The 21,782-nt window shown below is 42.0% G+C and overlaps 1 protein-coding gene across 3 annotated transcripts in view; it reads left to right on the top strand.

Moving 5' to 3' along the window:
• The window catches only part of PATL1 (PAT1 homolog 1, processing body mRNA decay factor), a 38,738-nt gene that overhangs the window by 6,199 nt on the left and 10,757 nt on the right, over nt 1-21,782 (top strand). For 2 of the 3 annotated variants that reach the window (XM_075217285.1, XM_075217284.1), the window contains exons 3-16: nt 3,340-3,533; nt 7,066-7,143; nt 7,370-7,570; nt 7,779-7,838; nt 8,494-8,577; nt 9,388-9,581; nt 9,665-9,751; nt 11,863-12,043; nt 12,583-12,706; nt 13,080-13,177; nt 13,257-13,316; nt 19,046-19,194; nt 19,931-20,090; nt 20,176-20,316. In XM_075217285.1, coding sequence (XP_075073386.1) covers nt 3,340-3,533; nt 7,066-7,143; nt 7,370-7,570; nt 7,779-7,838; nt 8,494-8,577; nt 9,388-9,581; nt 9,665-9,751; nt 11,863-12,043; nt 12,583-12,706; nt 13,080-13,177; nt 13,257-13,316; nt 19,046-19,194; nt 19,931-20,090; nt 20,176-20,316 — 1,811 coding nt within the window. The remainder of the gene's footprint in view (nt 1-3,339; nt 3,534-7,065; nt 7,144-7,369; nt 7,571-7,778; nt 7,839-8,493; nt 8,578-9,387; nt 9,582-9,664; nt 9,752-11,862; nt 12,044-12,582; nt 12,707-13,079; nt 13,178-13,256; nt 13,317-19,045; nt 19,195-19,930; nt 20,091-20,175; nt 20,317-21,782) is intronic. The other variant, XM_075217286.1, reaches the window with a different exon arrangement.

The raw sequence follows: 21,782 nt of genomic DNA, 5'->3' as shown, positions 1-21,782 counted from the left end.
AAGTCTGAGTTTGGAAGATTGTAGTGGAGCCTGTATGAAACTCTTCAGTTGTATGTAGTAAATTTGAATAGTGTGAGGGCGGTTTTGTTTTTTCTTAAAGTGCGTGGGGCATATTCACCCGTAATATGGAGGAATCTATTCAAGTCAACAGACATCCAAGGCAACAAATATTAATTGGGTCTGGGCATAAGAAGTGTAAAACAAGTTTTATAGGATGTTATAGGGAAGCCATCAGACTTAGAGGGTTTTTGAGTTAAATGCCTCTTTCACCTCTTGCTCTTTTATATCTGAGTTTAGCTTGTTGGTTAAACCTCTGTTAGGTTGCAGCTATCGAGGTAGCCCTGTATGTCAGTTGGAGGTGGCATGGAAGCATTGTTTTGTAGATTATAGAGAACTATAGAATTGATCAGATTTATTATAGCCAAACAATAATTATGTTGACTTTTTTTGTCCCGTACAGCCATGATGGCTTGTGCTGCTTTTTTGGCTTTCATTTTTTTGCAAGCATAGTATCAACTTTTTTCGTAAAATATCTGGTTTAACCCACAGAGGGCTTGTTCAGTCTTTTTTTAAACAAAAACAAAAAATAACTGAATTTCCACTGTAACAGATAGGATCTGTCGGAATGATTTTGTTTGTGAGTTTGCTTAAGCTGCTGTAATTTGGAATTAAGAGTGTTTAATATTACGAAATGAGGCATACTAGATAATACTACCGCTGATAACTGATTTATGTGCTTCCCACACAGTGGGAAGTGGGACTTCCAAGATCAGGTTAATATCCCCAGCCAAATATGCTTGAGCAATGCTCTAGAGTGTGCTAGTGTGGGGTTGAATTGAGTGTTCCTGTAACCTGACCTATCTAACTCCATAGAGAGGATAGTATTAAGATTCTACTAGCAATAGACTTATCTGCCCTTTCTGCAATTCCACTTTGTCAAATGTTTTAGGACTAAAATCTCAAGGGCCTTGCCTCGGACCTTGAGGACAATTCTAGATTTTGGAAGCAAAACACTGGTGCAGATAGACCCAAAAGGAAAATAGAAAATATATCTACTGTGTATTGAGTGCACCAGAGCTGCTTTGTTTGTGTGTGTTTAATGTGCAATGTTTACACTAACCTCTGATAGGTGAGCAAAGTGCTTTAAACAATGTGAACTTCACATTATGAAAACACCATTATGGACTCTTTAATTAGAAATCATTTATGTCTACGAAGTCCCACATGGCACAACATAAGAGCAGTCAATATGAACACCGGGTGAAGCGTGTAGAATACAGTCATGGCCAAAAGTTTTGAGAATAACACAAGTATTGGTTTTCACACAGTTTTTGCTGCTTCAGTGATTTAAGACTTTTTTGTCAGATGTTGCTATGGTATACTGAAGTAAAATTACAAGCATTTCATAAGTGTTAAAGGCCTTTATTGACAATTACATTGAGTTTATGCAAAGAGTAAATATTTGCAGTGTTGACCCTTCTTATTGAAGACTTCTGCAATTCGCCCTGGCATGCTGTCAATCAACTTTTGGGCCACATACTGACTGATGGCCGCCCATTCTTGCCTAATCAATGCTTGGTGTTTGTCAGAATTTGTGGGGTTTTGTTTGTCCACCTGCCTCTTGAGGATTGACCACAAGTTCTCAATGGGATTAGGGTTTGGGGAGTATCCTGGCCATGCACTCAAAATTTTGATGTTTTGATCCCCGAACCACTTGGTTATCACTTTTGCCTTATGGCAAGGTTCTCTTTATCATGCTGGAAAAGGCATTGTTCGTCACCAAACTGTTCTTCGATGGTCGGGAGAAGTTTCTCCTGGAGCATGTTTTGGTACCATTCTTTATTCATGGCTGTGTTCTTAGGCAAAATTGTGAATGAATACACTTCCTTGATTGAGAAGCAACCCCGCACATGAATGGTCTCAGGATGCTTTACTGTTGGCATGACACAGGACTCATGGTAGCTCTCACCTTTCCTTCTCCGGATAAGTGTTTTTTCAGATGCCCCAAACAATCCAAAAGGGGATTCATCAGAGAAAATTACTTTACCCCAGTCCTCAGCAGTCCAATTTCTGTACCTTTTGCAGAAAATCAGTCTTTCCCTATGTTTTTCCTGGAGAGAAGTGGCTTCTTTGCAAGCCTTCTTGACCCCAGGCCATCCTCCAAAGGTCTTTGCCACACTATGTGTGCAGATGCACTAACACCTGCCTGCTGCCATTCCTGAGCAAGCTCTGCACTGATGGTGCAGCTGATTCAACTTTAGGAGATGGTCCTGGTACTTGCTGGATGTTCTTGGGCGCCCTGAAGTCTTCTTCACAACTATTGAACCTCTCTCCTTGAAGTTCTTGATGATCCGATAAATGGTTGATTTAGGTGCACTCTTACTAGCAGCAATATCCTTGCCTGTGAAGCCCTTTTTGATTGCATGTGTTTCCTTACAGATAACCATGGTTAACAGGGGAAAGACAATGATTTGTACACCACCCTCCTTTTAAAGCTTCTAGTTTATTCTAACTCAATCAGCATGAAAGAGTAATCTCCAGCCTTGTTCTCGTCTACACTCTCATCTGTGTTAACGAGAGAATCACTGACCTGGTGTTAGCTGGTCCTTTTGTGGCAGGGCTGAAATGCAGTGGAAATGTTTTTGGAATAAAGTTCATTGTCATGGCAAAAAAGGACTTTGAAATTAATTGCAATTCATCTGATCACTCTTCATGACATTCTGGAGTATATGCAAATTGCCATCATAAAAACTGAGGCAGCAGACTTTGAAAAATATTTGTGTCATTCTCAAATCTTTCGGCCATGACTGTAGTAATTGGAGGCAGCAGAGGAATGGAGTCAGGACTTTAACTGGCAAGATGTAAAAGATACAGCAGCCTGGACTAAGCATTTCTTTTTTATAACATCGATCCTTCCGAGATGTAAAGGGGGTTGCAATTATGGAAGTCTCGTTTAATAAAGGAAAGTAATGGCAGATAGTTAGCTTGGTTCATGACAAAAAAAAATAACTAACAAAAAATAATCATCAGTCTGCTATACGAGATTTTGTTAAAATAAATAATTTGGGTGCATAATTATTTTTGAACATTAGCATTTTATAAACTCTGCCACCAGCAACTGCTGTATCAGAAGTACTAGATTTTTTTTTAACAACGTTCAGTATATATCTATTTCCCATTTCTGATGTTAAATAATGACACCATTAAATTGATATTACTAGCATTAGTTTCAAAATTGGTCCCCTTTTTTAGCTCTGGATTTACATCTGTAGTTGGTCCAGACTCAACATTGTCATCACTGCTGCTTTGGTTGATGTCAAAATCTTTTTTTCTTTGTAGACGATGACTGGCGAGAACAGCATGAACTTCTGGCAGAGATGGCGAAGCTCCCAAGCTCTCAAGGTTTGGCCAGAAGTTCCTCCCACAACCTTGATCCTCTGGGAGACCAACAAGAAGAACTGGAGCATAGTCTGAGCCAGCTGGTGAAGGAGATTGAAGAGCCAGCCCTGCCACGGGGGTCACGCACACATTTGGTAGGAATCTGTCTGTGGCCTCAGACCTGCATTTCCTTTAAAAAATAGAAAAACTAAAAACGCTTGGAGCTCAAAGGCATCTCACCATATTAGCAGAAGTCTGGAGCATTTGGTCAATCAATGACATTTTAAAGCTGCATTAGGAACTTAGGAAAATATATATTCTGGGGGCTGCACTGTTGCTCTCACAGCCCTGAAGAGGAACTGGGAGATAGGGGTGAACAAACCCTTACTTTCCCAGCTTCAAAAAGCCATCAGAGGAACCTATTTGTTCTCAATATATTGAACTCTGGTAGTTGTATAGTCTTTTTCATTTGTGTAATAATATGGTTGACTCTCTTCTTGCCGGAAAGCTTCATATTCCTTTTGTACAGCCACCTGGCTATGGAGGTTTAAGCTTCAGCACTGTAACTACATTCTGCTGTTTTTGTAAGAAATAGAATTGCTGCTTGTAAGGATTCCCATTTTGCTATGGATTGTGACAGAGACAACAGAAAGCTGAGCCAGCAATAACTTGTCAAGCTAGTCACAGGCTCTGACTGTTCCCCCAACCTTTCTCAGTATTTCTGTGTGTCCTTCCTAGTGTGACGGTTATAGTTTCTTGTCAGTACATGTTACCTGAAAGCTGTTTTTAATGTCATATTTTTTAATTGTTATTTTTAAGAAGTTACTAGTAAAATTATTTATTACCTTACATTGTAATAAGCTGTAAAAGTCACAATTAACTAGTTAAATGAGATCTGGGGAATTTGGAGGCCAAGTTAACACACTGAACTTTTTGTCATGTTCCCCAACCCATTCCTAAACCGTTTTTGTAGTGTGGCAGGCGCATTATCCTGCTGAAAGAGGCCACTGCTATCAGTAAATTACGTTGCCATGAAGGGGTGTACTTTGTCTGCAACAATAAAATATATATATATCCCAGAGTGCTTCAATAAAATAACTGCAGCCCAAATCACATCAACAGGAGACCACACCCCTAAATAAACATATAACAAAAAGATGTATCAACAGGCTCTAAAATCAGTCATATAAAATAGATCACAAAGTCCTTATAAATGTCTCTTCCAATTCTTCTCTTTTCCTCTTCACCATAGGTCTTCCATACGTATAGACCGACAAAAAAGAAGAAATATATATAGTGAAGTAAATCACAACATGAGGTTCTCTGTATCACCCCTAAGTAAATTCCTCACAGTGTGGGGAGATTAACACCCAAGAACTTTGCCTCCAATTGGAGAACCACTACAAGTGAAAATGGCCCCCAATGGTATTAAGCTTACATCAATCACGAATACAGCAAGCCTTATAACATCACTTTAAGATGGGTTTCCACAGGGGGTCTTCTCAAGATCCTTCTAGCCGGGACTAGATCTCACGCAAACAAAATAAATCTATATCTAGGTGCATTATCTTAAAACAGTTTAATAAAATACAATAAAAACAAATGTTGCAAGTGCTCCTACCAGATGGGGCTTGAATAACTGCATATAGGAAGACATAAATGTCCCACAATCCAGCATATACAGCACCCACGATAGTTCAGAGGTAAGTGCACCGCTAATCACCAACGCGTTTCAATCCCTTTACTTGGATCTTTCTCAAGGTGTATGAATCTTCTTCCAAAGGGCGTCCTTTAAAGGTGCTCAACCCCCAATTATATAACAGGCACTCTGATCGGTCTGTGGCTACGTACACACATATGCAGCAAGCTGCAGTGCACTGTGTTCTGACACCTTTCTATCATGGCCTGCATTAACTTTCAACAATTTGTGCTACAGTAGCTCTTCTGTAGTATTGGACAAGATGGGCTGGCTTTCGCTCCCCATGCACACCACTGAGCCTTGGGCTCCCATGAGCCATTCGCTGGCTCACAGTTTACCCTTCTTTGGACCACTTTTGGTAGGTACTAACCACTGCATCCCGGGAATACATCACAAGACCTGCCGTTTTGGAGATGCTCTTAACCAATTATCTTGACATCACAATGTGGCCCTTGTCAAAGGTGCTCAGATCCTTACACTTAGCTATTTTTCCTGCTTCCAGCACATCAACTTCAGGAACAGTCTGTTAACTTGCTGCCTAATGACTCTATTCTGCACCATTTTCCTAAACGGCTTTTTGTGTTCTGTTCGTATCGCAGTGAGAGACGACTCTTGTCTATAGGAGCCCTTAGTGTATTTCTGAAAACGAAGTTGGTGTGTGTATAATTAGTACAGGCTGTGAACAAAAAAAATAGGGACACCAAACATTGGAAGCAAGGGCTAATGCACAGGTGTGGCTCATGTACTAATTAAGTAAAAAGAGGCCATGTCTTGAAATGCTGTAGTGCCTTGGTTGCCTTTAATGATGGCTAGCATGGCTGCAAGAGAAAACTGCTAAACTTCCTAATGTTTCACAAGAAAAATTGTCTAATGGGATTTCAGCATGGAACTTGAAGAGTAAAATATCAGTAAAGGGCAGCAGAGTGGAAAACCATTCTCCAGGTTTGTGATATGCAAATATTCAAAGTGCAAGGCAAAACAGGCTAGCAGCTGCAAATCAATTGACCACAAATTTAAACCTGTGACGCAAACAGCCAGCTTTATATAAGATCAGTCTGAGAACTCCACAGAACAGGATATCATAGGTTGCAGTACATAAATCTCATCACATCTAGCAATGCACATTTGCAGGTTCAGTAGTGCTAAGGCAATCCTTTATCATGTTCTAGGCATACTGAGAAGTGCAAGTGTGGTGCTAACTTGAAGAACCTCTACAGCCCAAAGCTCATTTCCATAAGTGAACTGTTTCGGTACCTTAATGTTGTGCCGCACATTTTCCTGGCATGTTTTCGGTGTTATTTCCTTAAAATGCAAGGTCAATGTTAATTGTTACTTCTTGGTACTGAGTGATCATACCCTCTCCTCCCCATATTTCAGCTTGTCTTTCAGGATGGGCTCCTTCAGGGTGACAATGTCCGCATCTACAGAACGCGTGTGGTCGCCCAGTGGTTTTAAGAGCTTGACACTGATGTCATGGCCTTGTTAGTCACCATATCTATACCCAATTAACTATAGGATATTTTGTAACCAAGACTCAAACAGCTTTCTTTCCCATTATCAACCGGGTGTCAGTTGAGTGACTTTCTTGTTGAAAAATGTTGGTGCATCCCTCCTGCTCAATTCCAGACATTATAGGTTCAATGCTGTGCTCATGTCCTATTAAGTGCCATTTTAAGGTGGAACTGTCACCTACACATAGTAGAGGCATTAATTTTGTGAGCTATTTTGGTATGCAGCTTATCAATTTGCTAGGAACCAGTGACCTGAAGCACTGCCTAACTTATATGTATAAGGTACTGGTTACTTGTCAATTGATGGGCTACGCTCCTATTAATCTTCGGTCGACCCAGAAAAAGTCTGCCTCCACTGTGTGTAGGTAACCTGTTGCATATTCTGTTTTAAATTTTTGGAATTTTTACTTAAAAATATGATGGTGTGAGTTATGCTCCTAAACGGTTTCTTATATATTTAATGTTTTCATTTTAAAGCTTTCTTCTGGGATAAATTCGAGTATATGGGACTCCTCCTCCAGTTTGCGGCCAATCAGAGGGCCTTCACTTACAGAGGTAAGATCAAAAGTATTGATAGCATGGGGTTGGGTAGATGAGTAATTGTGTGTCTGATTAAGTGTAATATTTTAGTAGGATGAGCTTCTTTGAAATCTAAATCTCCCATAATGCTTTGCAAGTGACAGGTGATGTCATTTGCCCAGCCATGGCTTCAAATGAAAATGTAGAGTATAAGACTATATTCATTAGAAGTTTTGACTTGTGGTCTTTGTTGTCATTTAAGGATATGAGTCCGCTCTCTATACTACATGAGTACGGTTTGGCTCCCATGCCTCCCCCTAGCCGAGATGATGCAGAACGAGATGCCTCGGAGAGGGCTTTGCCCCGCCGATCCACCTCCCCCGTCATTGGAAGTCCTCCAGTTCGAGCTGTCCCTATTGGGACACCCCCAAAACACCTTGGCCCCATGTTCAATCAGCAACAGGTATCGGCCAGGTTTTTTTGTTTTTTGGGAGGGGAAGGGGGGGGGGTTTATTTAAAGAAAATTAAGTTAATATCCATGGGTATCTGTTCTGGCTTCAAATTTGCAATTGCAACCTAGAGGTACTATTAAAATATGACTTGTTAGTGGCCACGTAAAGTGGTCCTTTGAATTGTGTTGGTCACATAATTTATTTATTTTTTTCCTTCAGGTTTTGTGTCCAAATCCTATCCACATTAGAGCAGCTTCTTCCCCTTTCAACAGCCATCCGGTAAATTGCTCTGCAGTTATATTTCTGTCCTTTTCTCATGTTAGTCATGTCAACCTGAAGTGTCATAGAGGACTGGATTGAGTAGGCTCTGAGCATGGTAGCCCACACTTCAGGAATAAAATGGCACATTTAAGTGCTCACAGACCTCTTCAGTACACACTGTTTTAGCTCAGTGTCTTTTTTTTTTTTTTTTGTTTGTTTGCTCTTTTGAGGGTTTTGTTTTTTTTAATAAAAACAATGCTGTATAAGAGAGAATTGATGGCTCGGAGCTCATTTAAAGGGATAGGGAGATCCAGATTATTAGGTACATTGTTGCCTCAATCTAAAAGTAGTCAGACTTTGCACTTACTATATGAAGCCTACCCAGTGTAAAAATTCATAAATAATCTTTATAAGCCCCTCAATAAATGAAATAAATGCTGCTAAAAGAAACTCCCATCTGTCCCAAAAATATATAAAATGTACTTGAATTGCCAAAAATGTAAACATTGATCTGATCATGACTGGTTGAAAGCCCTCTAGATGTGGAGGATGCATTAATGAAAACTATATAAACACCAATTTGACATGCCTGGTATATGTATGTTTAGTGTTTGTCAGTATTTTACCCAATGTCTAGAAATGAGAATCTAGTTTAGGATTTCTTTCTCTGCAGAGTAACCCGGCATCGCTTTTGAGACACCCATTCCCTTCTGCCCTCTCTCCGCTTCAGCGGGCACAGCTTTTAGGGGGAGCTCAGGTAAGCCTTCATCGTGATCTCTCTTCTCTGCCTTTTGTACGTGTTAACCAAAAGTGGAGAGTTCTGATGTCTTCCTTCTGTTCAAATGTAAATAAATGAATCTAACCAGAGACACCTTATAACCTAAGCTAATATGTATGTATATATTGAGACTAGAATGGTCAATACATTCAAACACATGCCTCAACTCTTACATTATGCTTATACTAATGGGAAAGTTTGGTGTCGGGACATTGAGGTCTTTAGAAAGTTTATGAAAGGATATTACCTAAATTTACTTTCTGAGCAACAGGACAGGTCGAGTTGCCTCTGACTTGCAAAGTCCTGACTGGAGCCCATGCAGAGGGTATCCTGAATGTCTTACAAATGTTGCTGGATCTGTTGCTTGCTTAATACTTTTTAATGAAGACCAAAAAACGTATTCTAAAATATGTCCACACCATATTTCTTTTACAATTTTATAATATAAGTGGCATTTTTTTATCTGTTTTCAACCTTTGTAACGATCAGTTTTTGGCTCTGAGTAACTTTGCTGGGGTTTTATTCATTTGCAAGCAAAAGGTTTTTGGTGTGCATAGAATAATTCTCCCTCCATGAATCAGTCTTAAATTGCCTTAATTTGGGAAACGTCTATACAGGTCTAATATTCGTTTTGCACTACATTTACATATTATGTTTAATTGGCATGTTATATTGTGTCTTCAATAAAATTTATACATTTTTTATTTTATTTTTTTTGTTTTTTTATTTAATGTTTACTGTTTTTTTTTTTTTCCCTTTTATGGTTTCTTTTCTATTTCCACTTTTCAGACAGCTGCTGGTCGGATGTCTCCCAGCCAGTTTGCTCGTCCTGTTGGCCTCCATGGTCCAGCTATGGCTGGCGTCAGTCCCAATCTTCTACAAGGGCATGTAGGGCAGATGGTCACCCCGGGAGGTGGAGGAATTAGACCCTTTTTTGGTGTTCCCTCTGCAGCTGCCCCAGGAGCTCATCTGAAGAATCTAAGGTAATATAATGGTGATGGGTGCAATTAGGGATGGCTGTACAAAGATTCCTTATATGACCATATGACTTGTCTTTCTGGCTCAGGTCTCAGCAACTGCAGTTCCGCCCAGATACCACTCACCTGCACCCTCAGCACAGACGCTTGCTTCACCAGCGCCAGCAGAACCGGAAGTGAGTTCTGAACTAAAAATGACGGTGACCATGTCATCTTCTCTTAAAAACAAAAGAACATCTTCAAAATCTCATAATACATTAAAAAAACTAAAAAGAAAGGGGGAAAAAAATAATACAAAGCTTCAGTTGCAGGGACCATCATTCTTATTTGCTGTCCCCTCCTTTTTCATAGCAACATAAAGTGTGTGTATAAGCTATGTTAAGGCTGCCTCCTGTATCACTATACAGAGGTATATTTACCTGCAATTGACAAGCCAAAGTTAATATATATATATTGCTGTATCAGCAGTGATGTATATGATCGATCAGAGCTCAGAAATAAGAGACCACACAAGATTGTCTGGTGTCCAAGTTGATCTGGTTTACTCATTCAAAATAGCTCACATTTATAACAAAATTACATCATAATCATGTCAGTGGAAAATAATTAATTAATTACATCAGTGTATAATATTATTTAATATGTTGCAAGCTTCTATAGAACTTGAAAAAATAAGCATATAATACTGTTGCCGTCAGCATGGTGATTTCTGATATTTCTCAATATCCCCCGATTCTTTATTATTTCTTTAATCTGGAATTTTTTTAGGCCAAAGGACTTCTTCATTTTTGCAAATTTTCGCTGACAAAATGTCTTGTGGTTGTCCCTTTTATCCAGACAGGAAATTAACACAAAATATCTGCATTTGACTTAAAGAAATAAACCATCTTAAATTGATCTGACAGAAAAACATTGGATATGTTAAGAGCATACATAGCATTATATTTGTTAATACCTTAAAACTTATGTCTGATTAGCTTAGTTTATGCTTATAGCTTAAGGGCCCTAAATAATAGGATAACTTTTCCATCATTTTCATATGAACCTAGACCCCACAGCTATATAGTCATGTTCTGGCTTTATTATTTGTATGAAAAGCCACTTTTTCTATATTTATTTGACAATATAAAGACTGATATGGAGATGTTTGAAAAATTTACATAATTGCTTGTACATTATTTTGGGCAGCGTTCACATCTATGCATTTGAAAAATGCATCAAAATTTCATGCGCATGTTTGTGTTTTTCGGGAGTTAAGTCTGTTCTATTCGGTTGAATGAATGGCATAACCCACTTACAGTACCAGTAACTACTGAGCGCTTTGTGCACAGCCGTCATTAAATACCGCAAGACTCATTGTCGGCTAACCAGCTGCTGATTGGCTCTCTCTTGGTGTGTGACAAACTCTAGTGGAAAAATAAGTTATAAAATTTTTCAGGGCAACCATGCTGGAAGATAAAGAGAAGCATGGAGAGCATAGCAAGTCCTGCATAAATGGATTTATTTCAGATATTAAGGTTACATTTACATCTTTATCAATGAGTTATAAGCTTGTTTGTAATAAATTACAGAATCTCGGTTCCTTAGTCAGCAGCGGAGTTGGTATTACACCCTGCTGAAGTTTGCTGTTGGACTCTCTCTTCCTTTTGTCCTTTCCAATGGTTTATGAGAAAATATTCAAAAGTCGGATAAAAAAATGTCTCCTTTTCCCAAAGCATTTTGTCCGTTACTTGAAACTTTCTCACGCTGGGAGAAACACAGAAGAACACTTTTTGCTATCTTTAGACTAGAACAAAAACCAATACGGACAAGACTGTCTATATAATTCTACCATAACATTGTTTGCACTGATTCAGGATCTGTTATGTTATCAGGTTATTACCATCTGTTTTTTCACCAGAGTTTGTCATATAGTGTTTCATCAATTTTAAAGTCTTCGCAATTATCTTTGTTTCATCATCACACCAAGTTACCATTTGATCCTATAAAGAGCTCTATTATACAACATTTAGTCTCTATACGTGTTGAATATAGCCATCGGTTTTGAGCACTGAATAAACCATCCCTGTTCTGGTACCTATATACTGGTTACAGCCATTGTATGGGCTGAATCATTATCAGCCCAGGGATATGTCCTCCAATAGGCTGACAGACCATAAGTCTGGTCTACAAAAGAGAAACTGCCTCCTCCACTACTGTCTCAGATCTCTGCAGTTCAGATAAGCGCCTACAATGTTTTACATTTGTTTGGCTATTGTTTTTAGCAACTGATTTTCTGTGCCTGCAGCCAGCATCGAGGTATAAATGGCTCTGGAGGGGAACACTCTTCCCGGCCCCCACACTCAGAACTTCACAGACGAGATCCCTACGCGGGTCTCATGTTACAACGAGAAAAAGAATGGGTCTGCCGTATCCAACTCCTCCAGCTACAGAGTACTGACCCCTACCACGATGATTTCTACTATCAGGTAATTGGTTTAAGACCCAAATCTATCCTGGGAGGGTGGAGACAATGTAACTGAATGCTTTTTAAGTGGATCTAAACAGAAAAATTCACAGCTAATGAGTATGAGATCTAAAGAAAGTCTTCTATACTATTGTAACCACAGTTGAACTAAGAGTAAACCACTTTTCCAGAGTGCTGGAAAAAAGCAAGACAATACAGATATCATTTTTATTGGTAACATACCAACATATTACATAGCACTTACATTCAGAATTGTATTCATGCATATCAGTCCAGTTGAACTCGCAATCAAACTTCTCTACCACAGACCCACAAACACACACACACACAGCAGGCCAATTTAGTCAGAAGACAGTTAACTTGCCAGTATGTCTTTAGACCATGGAAGGTAGCTGTCTCGCTCAGATCAAACCTGAACGAGCACAGGGAGAATATGCAAGCTCCAATGGGATAGCAACCGTGTCTGATTTACTGACTGGATTTACCTGGAGCTCTAGTAGGTAAAATTAACCTAATTGTCAATTTTGTGCTAAACTCCAGAATTATTTTGAGAAGCTGGACAAGTTATCTTCTAGCCAAGACAGGCCAAGTGAGGGCCCAAAGAAGGAACGAACGAAACTCATCACACCACAAGTAGCCAAATTGGAGCATGCATACAAACCAGGTGAGGAGTTCAAAGACCAGACAAGATCTCTCCTACTGCTGTGTGTAATCAGCGGTCAGTCATGTTTATGGAAATCAGTCATGAGTTGTAAACCTGCATATTAGGCCTGGTAAATCACCACTGCAGTTACCCTTCACATTTTTTTCCTTGCTTTTTATTAATATATCATAACAGTAAGTGTAAATAATCTCCACTTACTGTTATGATATATTTATATATGTTACATGAGTGGTTTTAAATAAAAAAAATTGCGAGAAATATACATTGCTTTATATATAGTTGTACAGTTACAGGTGGCTGTCTTTGAAAGCATTTTCTGCGTCTTTTGGGATGGGGGGATGCAAGGAGATAATGTGGGCTTTCTCACACACAGTGCAGTTTGAAGGCTCTCTCGGGAAGCTAACTGTCTCCAGTGTGAACAACCCCCGAAAGATGATCGATGCTGTGGCAACCCATCGATCTGATGAAGATGTAAGTGGCCAGCTCCCTGTCCATTGCTATGTCATTTGTATCTGTGCTATTTTGAATGTCTCTTCTATTCACGCTACAGGAAACTCGGGAAAAGCAAGTGCGAGACAAGAGGCGCCAGACCCTTGTTATCATTGAGAAGGTATATTATTACATTACCTTTCTACAAATGTTACATTTCAACTTTTCTCAGCATTGATTCTAAGAGAGTTCTCCAACCATTCATTCTCAGAGTGGCAGGAAAATAATGGTGTCGCATTTATTTTTTTCCTTTACCTTTGTCTCTATTTAGTGCTGAGGTTTCTTTCTTAAAGAGTGCATAATTCGTTATTGATTGTTGGCATTTTATGTCTAGTTGCAGTAGGGAAGTGTTTAGAGTTGGGCTAACGGCACTTTGGTGTTATCATTTCAATTCATAAACCACAATGAAACAGCCCTAAATGAAACATCCTGCACCAGTCTTGGCACTCATCACTCATCCTGAAATTAAAATGGTCTTTCTCTTTCCTACCATTTGGGGACACTGCGAGACATTGGGGTATAGTAGTGGGTCTAGGACTTTAGGCACTTATCAACTTCTTTGATCTTCACTCCCCTGCTATGCGCCCCCTCTCCTGAAGATACCCCAGTTTTTTTAAAGTGCCTAAGAGATAGGACACGTTGGTATAGGCTCCTGCCTATACTTAGTTTAGTTTTAGGTTTTACATGTTTTTATTTTATTTTCCCTTTCAGGTGCTGCGCGGGGATCGATCCTAAGACCCAGAGGGGGGACGACAGCCTGTCGGCTTCCTTCACTCTGGGTCCCTGCAAAGCTAAGCAGCAGCAGAACTCACTTACCTTGCACCTCTTGGCCGTCTGTCAACCCCTAGAAATGAGCTTATAGTGCCATATTTTGTATGTCTGCCGTTAGAGTTTTAGGTGTCCCACATAGGAAAAGGGTTGGTTTACGTTTTCAAGCCCACTGTAACTCAGTCGTGCGGTGGAGCTGCAGCGATCCACCTCTGACAGACATGCCGGCAACTCTCTCCCCCCCCAGACTACGTGCAGCGCGTGGTAGGGGGGGGGGACACAAGGTATCGATCATGCTCCTTAAGAGGCAAATCAGATACTTAAGAGAAACTGCACGCGCTGCCTGGACACTAATTACAGCGTGGATGCAGTACACGCCGACAGCCATACTAAGGTATGTGCTGATCGGCAGTTCATTAAGGGGGCCATATTTTGGGGCGGTTCTGGGGGACACACTTCTTTAGATTCTGCATCTGCCCATAATGTTGATAATTTCATTTTGGGTATCGGACATACCTTAGGTTTTGCAGATCCATAACCCACGGCCCCCTCAGGGTTCTCCTTGTTTAAAAAGACCAAGGCGCAGGTGGCAGCTTTCCCACCATCTCCTCAGATGAAGGAAACGGTAGCAGACGCCTGGCTAAGGCCAAATAAGCAGTTTCTGATGCCGGGTAGATTTGTCACTTTACCCTCTCCCGGCAGAGGAAGCTATTAAATGGGAGGCCTCCCCCTAGAGATGACACCCCTGTAGCGCATTTGTCCTACTCAGCGATTCCCACCCTGGAGTGGATTTCACTGAGGGATCCCACGGATAAAAAGTGCGATCAGGCCCTCCGCTCAGCTTACATGGCATCAGTCAGTATGTTTAGACCCACTATGGCGGTGGCCTGGGCCAACAAGGCTATTCAGCTATGGGTTGAGCAGTTAGTTAGAGGCATTCAGGATAACAGCCCACGTTCGGAACTTCTATCCTTGGCCGATCATTTTCAGGAGACTTCTGATTATGTGTAGGCCAGGCAGCCATGGATGCCGTGTCTGTCAATTCTAGATTCTCAGCCCTCATTATTGCAGCTCGTCGCACCTTATGGTTACGCTCTTGGATAGCGGATGCTGATTCAAAGCGAGCTCTAGAGGCTTTGCCATTTGATGGGGTTACTCTGTTCGGAGCAGAGCTAGAGAAGGTCATTCAGGTGGCCACAGGAGGAAAGAGCAATGCTCTTCCCGTGGGTTCCAGTAGACCATGACAATGACGTTTTCATTCCTTGGCCCGGGCACCCCTTCGAGAGGCCAGTCCTCTGCCCCCAGGGGAGGGTATAGCAGAGGTATGGGCACTGTTAGACGTGGAGCATCGAGACCGGGTGAAAAGCCTGCAGCGTGTAGCTCTTTCCCCACGGTAATCTGTGGTAGGGGCATGCCTTCTTTATTTCCAGCGCCAGTGGCGGGCATCCACCATGGACGCTTGGACACAAGGAATTGTGTCATAGATCTAGTTCAGTTCCCACCACCAAGGTTCTTCTCTACAGCAAACCCCCCTTTGTCCCCTCAGGCGCAAGGCACTTCAGGAAGCAATCCAGAATTTGCTGGCAGCCAGTGTTATTGTTCCTGTTCCAACACAGGAAAGAGGTCAGTGGTTTTACTCCAGTCTCTTCCTAGTGCCAAAACAGGATGGATCATTACGTCCCATTTTAAATCTGCAGTCTCTGAACAAGCAGGCAATAACTCAGAAGTTCAGAATGGAGTCCCTTCGGTCTGTCATCGCTGGAATGGAGCAGGGAGAGTTTCTAGCTTCCATAGACATCAAGGATGCCTACCTACATAGAGGGGGCACCATTGCCTTCTCCGCTTTGCAGTAGGAAACTCCCACTTTCAGTTCAGGGCCCTACCTTTCGACCTAGCTACCGCTCTCCGAGTGTTCACCAAGATCATGGCGGGGCTCCTGTGACAGAAGTTCCCTATTTAGACGATCTCCATCTGAAAGCACCATCTGCATCACTCTTAACTTGCCACATTCAGACCACTATGCAGTTTCTGGAAGCTCATGGGTGGATTCTGAATTTACCCAAATCATCTCTCATTCCGGCACAGCGAATGCGCTTTCTGGGCCTCATGTTAGACACACTGACCCAGAGAGTCTATTTTCCCGGAAAACAAGGTCCTCACCCTCTTGCACAGGACCAAGAACCTACTTGTGCGGAGAGAGGTATCTCTCCTCGGCTGCATGAAACTCCTGGCAACCATGGTTTCAGTGTTCGAGGCCGTGCCCTTTGCACAATTCCACTCTCGCCCTTTTCAACCGGAGATTTTTTGAAAGTGGTCGGGATCTCGGGAGCATTTAGACAGGCAGATTATTCGCCTGTCGAAACACACTCCTCTTTCCCTGGCGTGGTGGTTATCCAGACAAAATCTGGACAAGGGTCAGACCCTTCAGACTGGCCCATGGACCTTAGTTACCACAGATGCAAGTCTGCTAGACTGGGGAGGGGTAATGGGGTCCCTGAGATTTCAAGGCCTCTGGTACCCCCCAAGAGGCCACACTCTAGATCAATATCCTAGAACTCAGAGCGGTGTACAGGACATTTGACGAAAGTTCAGAGATTTCTGGCAAAGAAGCCTCTTCAGATTCAATCAGACAATTCCACGTCTGTGGCATATCGAAATCACCAAGGGGGAACTCGCAGTGTAGGGGCCATGCGGGAGACAGCCAAGATCATGGTATGGGCGGAGCGCCACGTACCCCAGATATCGGCTATTTACATTCCTGGCGTGGAAAATTGGGAGGCCGACTTCCTCAGCAGGCAGAGGGTTCATCCCAACGAATGGTCTCTCAACAAGCGGGTCTTTGCCCTCCTAGTTGAACGCTGGGGCATGCTGGAGATTGATCTCATGGCATTCAGGCTTAACTATCAAGTACCTCTGTACTGCTCAGTCTCGAGACCCTCAGGCACATTTCACGGATGCCATGACAGTTCCGGCTAGTGTACCTGTTTCCTCCGATATCCATGATCTTGCGGGTACTAAAAAAGTTAAATAGAGACCGAGTTCCCGCAATTCTGGTATGCCTTTATTGGCCACGCAGGGCATGGTTTTCAGACATTCTGAGACTGGAAGCGGATCCCCCCCCCTTCCGCCTGCCAATGCGACCGGATCTTCTCGTTCAAGGTCCTCTTTTCTGCCACGATTTAGATCAGCTAACATTGATGGCGTGGCTATTGAGACCCTAATTCTCAGGGCCAAGGGTTTCTCTCAAGAAGTTATTGGTACTCTGATCAAGGCCAGGAGATTGTCCTCCTCAGCCATATATCATTGAGTCTGGAAGACTTACATTCTTTGGTGTGAGGCCCAGGGTCTCCACACATCCAGGTTTAGCCTTCCTGCAGGCCAGCCTAGATAAGGAGCACCGTCTGGGGTCCCTTAAGGTTCAGGTCTCGGTGCTCTTCATTTATTTTCAGCGGAGGCTGGCAGCCGTCAAGGATGTTCAGACCTTCCTGCAGGGGGTCCTTCATGTACAGCCCCCCTTTGGTCACCCAGTAGAGTCTTTGGACCTCAACCTGGTGCTCAATACGCTCATCCATACGCCATTTGAACCTCTAGATTTGGTGGATTTGCGCCATCTCACTTGGAAAACGATATTCCTCTTAGCTATCTCGTCAGCTCGTAGAGTGGGAATTAGCAGCGCTCTGCTGCAATTCTACTTTGCCAATTTTCCACGAAGATAGAGCGGTTCTTCGCACCAAACCCTCCTTTGTTCCGAAGGTCGTGTGTAGGTTCCACTTAAATCAAGAGATTGTGGTCCCAGCTTTCCGTCCTCCGTCTTCTTGTTCTTCTTCGCCCTCCTCTTCGCCCTCCTCTTCAAATGACGACTTACTGTTGCTGGATGTGGTTCATGCTGTTCGGTGTTATGTTGACCGCACAACCTCTGTCCGTAAGACCAAGGATCTTTTTATTCTTTACGATGCGCAAAAGCAGGGTTGGCCGGCTTCCAAGCAGTCCGTTGCCCGCTGGATCACTTCCACTCTTAGACTGGCTTATACTCGAGCATCTCTGCCTGTCCTGGTATTGTTGAAGGCTCACTCTACCAGAGCTGTTGGCGCTACTTGGGCGGCATGCCATCGGGCCTCGGCGGAGCAGCTATGCAGAGCAGCTACATGATCATCTGTCCTTACATTCTCTAAATTCTACAGGTTGCAGGGCTTTGCATCCTATGATGCAAGCTTTGGGTGCAAGGTATTACGTGCAGCCGTTCCAGAGCATTTCCTCCCTTAGAGGCAGCTTGGTATGTACCCAATGGCTCGCAGTGTCCCCCAGTGGTAGGAAAGAAGATTTTTACTCACCGTAAAATCAATTTCTCTTACTCAATTGGGGGACACTGTGCACCCTCCCTTGCTCTCTAAGTGTGTTGTGTGAAGTTTATGCTTATATTCTTTGCCCCATTGGGCTGCCCTTCCTCATTTGCTTGGTTAGTCAAAACTGAGGTATCTACAGGAGAGGAGGGGCATAGTAGGGGAGGAGAGTGAAGATCAAAGAAGTTGATCAAAGAAGTGCCTAAACTCCTAGACCCATTACTATACCCTAATGTCTCTCAATGTTCTCCAATGGAGTAAGAAAAATCGATTTTATGGTGAGTAAAAATCTTCTTTTTGAATGTTCTTGGATTTTTTTATTTGCTGCCATTAAAAAATAAATGCAAACTACTTACCTGCTTTATGGATAATCTGTAATCATTCACATAATTCCCTGCAATAAAGTGTGTGTGTTTGATTTTGATTACTTTATTATTTTGTTTTGAATTTGAGGCTCTCAAAACAAGACATACTAGAAGTAGGAGTGACTAAAACAGTGACATTGGGAAACTTTGGTTCAAGGTTGTCATTCGTTTGTTTCCCAGTTTGGTTGGGTAGAGAAACTGCTTTAAAAATCCTGTACAGTAATGCATATGTGTCTCCTGTTAAGTAAAAGCAATGCTCATTTAGTCAATACCTCCTCTGTAAACCTATGATAACATACAAACATGACATCTAGGTCCGCCTTAATACTCTAGCAGTGATGGTTTTACAGACCTGTGTATGTTCTGACTCAATGCAGGCATTCTCCGTGGTGTTGGCATTGGAAGATTTTGAACGGCGTTTTGCCCTGTGCTGTGAAGATGAGGAACGGGAAGCACTGACTGCAGAACGCAGGCAGAAACTGCAGCAACTTTGTGACATCCTCAGAGGGAAGGAAGGCGGAGAGAGGTGAGTCTTTGCATAGCATTATTGGGTATACGTATTAAATTAGAAGTAAATATAGCAATAGTGTGCTGTAAACCATTGCAACCAGTTATGTTAAACTTTATCAGTTTAGTGCATATTTTTATATTGAAAGCTATCTGATTTCTATACGGTAAAGCATATGTTTGCCCCATCGGCCTAAATACATCATGTCTTTAGCAAAATAAAGTGAGGGAGTTCATAATGCATGTGGATGTCTGTGCCTTTTTTATCTCTCGGGATTGCTCAGACGAGGCCATGGCCTTTAATACCACCTCATCGCTGGCAATGCCCAAATTTTACCTCCCCCACTCTCGCATATTCAGTTGTCTATCTTCATGTCCCAGCATTTTCTTCATCATTAATTTATATAGTGCCAGCAAATTCCGCAGCTCTTTACAATGGGGAAGTTAACAAGTCCATCACCTCACCTCCTCTCCTCTCCCTATCTGTTGACAATAGCTCTCTCCTCCGTCCCTCAAATCTGCTGCCTGGGTGTTATCCTTGATTCCTCTCTCTTCTTCACTCCCCATATTTAGTCAGTCTCCCAATTCTGTCGCTTTTACCTTCGTATAATCTCCAGAAAGCAACTAAAACCTACTCCCAATTAGACCATCCTCCACTCTTCGTGGTTTCAAACGTGCCCTAAAAACGTATCTTTTCATTCAAGCATACTAGACCTCCACCTAACTCTTCTGCCTTCTTTTCGCTTTACCCACAGAGCAGCCGAGGAGCAGTTTGTGCAGATCATGTGCATCAGAAAGGGGAAGCGGCTTGTGGCCCGTATCCTCCCTCTGCTGCCTCTGCAGCAATGCACATCTTTGCTCTCCACTGCAGCCCACAGCTTGCCTTTCCTCATCAAGAAGGATTTACAAGATCAGGTATATGATGGTTACTACATGTTTACTCAACTCTGCAGCTACCCCACCCAAACATGGTACATTATAACCAATATCTATTTCTTAGATTTTACCATGCCTGGCTACTCCCTGTGCCCATATGATTAACCAGTTATCTGCTGCAGCCATCACCTCCCTTCTACAGAGTATATGTGGATCTGGTGTGGCTTCCCCTCAACAGCAGCTTTCATCTGTGCTACAGAACAAGGCAGGTGTCTGAGGTTGTGAATGTGTGGATGAGTGCCGTCTTAAAAAGCCACTGAAGGTCACCTTTTAGTTGCTTTCTGTAAGGAGTAAGGATTAGTTTAGAAAAAGAGAGGGGTGCTCTAGAGTTGCAATCTAAATTAGCTGCTGCCTATAACCCAATAGCAAGGGTTGTCCTCCCTCTGGAAACTAAAGATACAATAACACCCATAGTTTGTACTTTGTGTAGTAAAACCACTTCTGCATCATTAAATAACACCACATAAAGTATAAATACTTAGAGCAGCACCAAAGCCCAACTAAATATTTTTTGTTTCTATAAGGAGTACCTAGTAAGTCAAACTGAGACTAAAATGGCCAATGACAAAAATCTGGAGTACTTTAGGACTTCTGGGTCGTTTTTTCCCTCCCCTTATTTTTAATGCCATAACTAAAATGTAATAACATTTAAAAACTACAACAATCTTTCCCCAAGGACAGCGTGGAAGGAAGAGTTGTGCTCTTCTCCCAATGATGCAAGAGTTGCACTAACCAAGGATATCCCTCACTAGAAACTAATAGTTTAGTTTAATAGTTAGGCGCTCATTGACTAATGTCTTTAATATACGTATGCCAAATGTTAGTGGGGTTTTTGATGTCTGTATCGGCCAACAAATAGTATTTGTTCCTCTGAGGATGAAAATCTAAAATGTAACATCTTTATTCAACGTAACTGCCTTCCACATGCCAAATCCTATTAAACACTGACAATTATAATAATAACTTGTATGTCATAAAACCGCATAAAATCACTTGATACAAATAAAAAAATGTACAAAAATTTACATTCTGCTTGATTGATGATAACCCATATCAAATCACATCTAAGATTAAAGAAAAGTTCATCCAAATGTCAAGCCAGTTGACAAATAAATATACTCTCCAATGTATATTTCCGGGTTAATGATAGTCCACTGGAGATAGTTCAATATAATTATTTTTGCCTTATGTTGAATAGTCCTGTTTTCAGGAGGAAGGATTTTGAATGTTGCACTGTATTATCCTAACCTGTGTTCCACAGAATTCCTTCCTCCCACAGTGTCAGCAGTAGTAAATGGGCAAGTCATTAAGATAATGCAATACTTGCTGTAAGTGGATGATGGCCTGGTACCCAGCAATATCTTGAACTGTAGATATTCGGCGGCGAGGCAAGTGTCAGAGTGGCGTAGATCGGGAAACACTTGTGCTCCACTGTGGAGCGCAAACGTCACTTCCGGAATTCGGGTGCAGCGAATACAATAGCAGGGGCGTGATCCCAACACGTTTCGTCCCAGAGGGTTTTTCTCAAGGGTGAAGTTACTGAAATGCGTTGGGGACACGCCCCTGCTATTCCATTCGCTTTACCCAAATACCGGAAGTGACATTTGTGCTCCACGGTGGAACGCAAGCTCCTACAGATTTCCGCTATGCTGACACCTGCCTCGCGGCCCA

Source organism: Mixophyes fleayi, chromosome 6 (genome assembly GCF_038048845.1).
Source record: "Mixophyes fleayi isolate aMixFle1 chromosome 6, aMixFle1.hap1, whole genome shotgun sequence".
Lineage (NCBI taxonomy): Eukaryota > Metazoa > Chordata > Amphibia > Anura > Limnodynastidae > Mixophyes > Mixophyes fleayi.
This window is presented reverse-complemented; position numbering and strand designations above follow the sequence as displayed.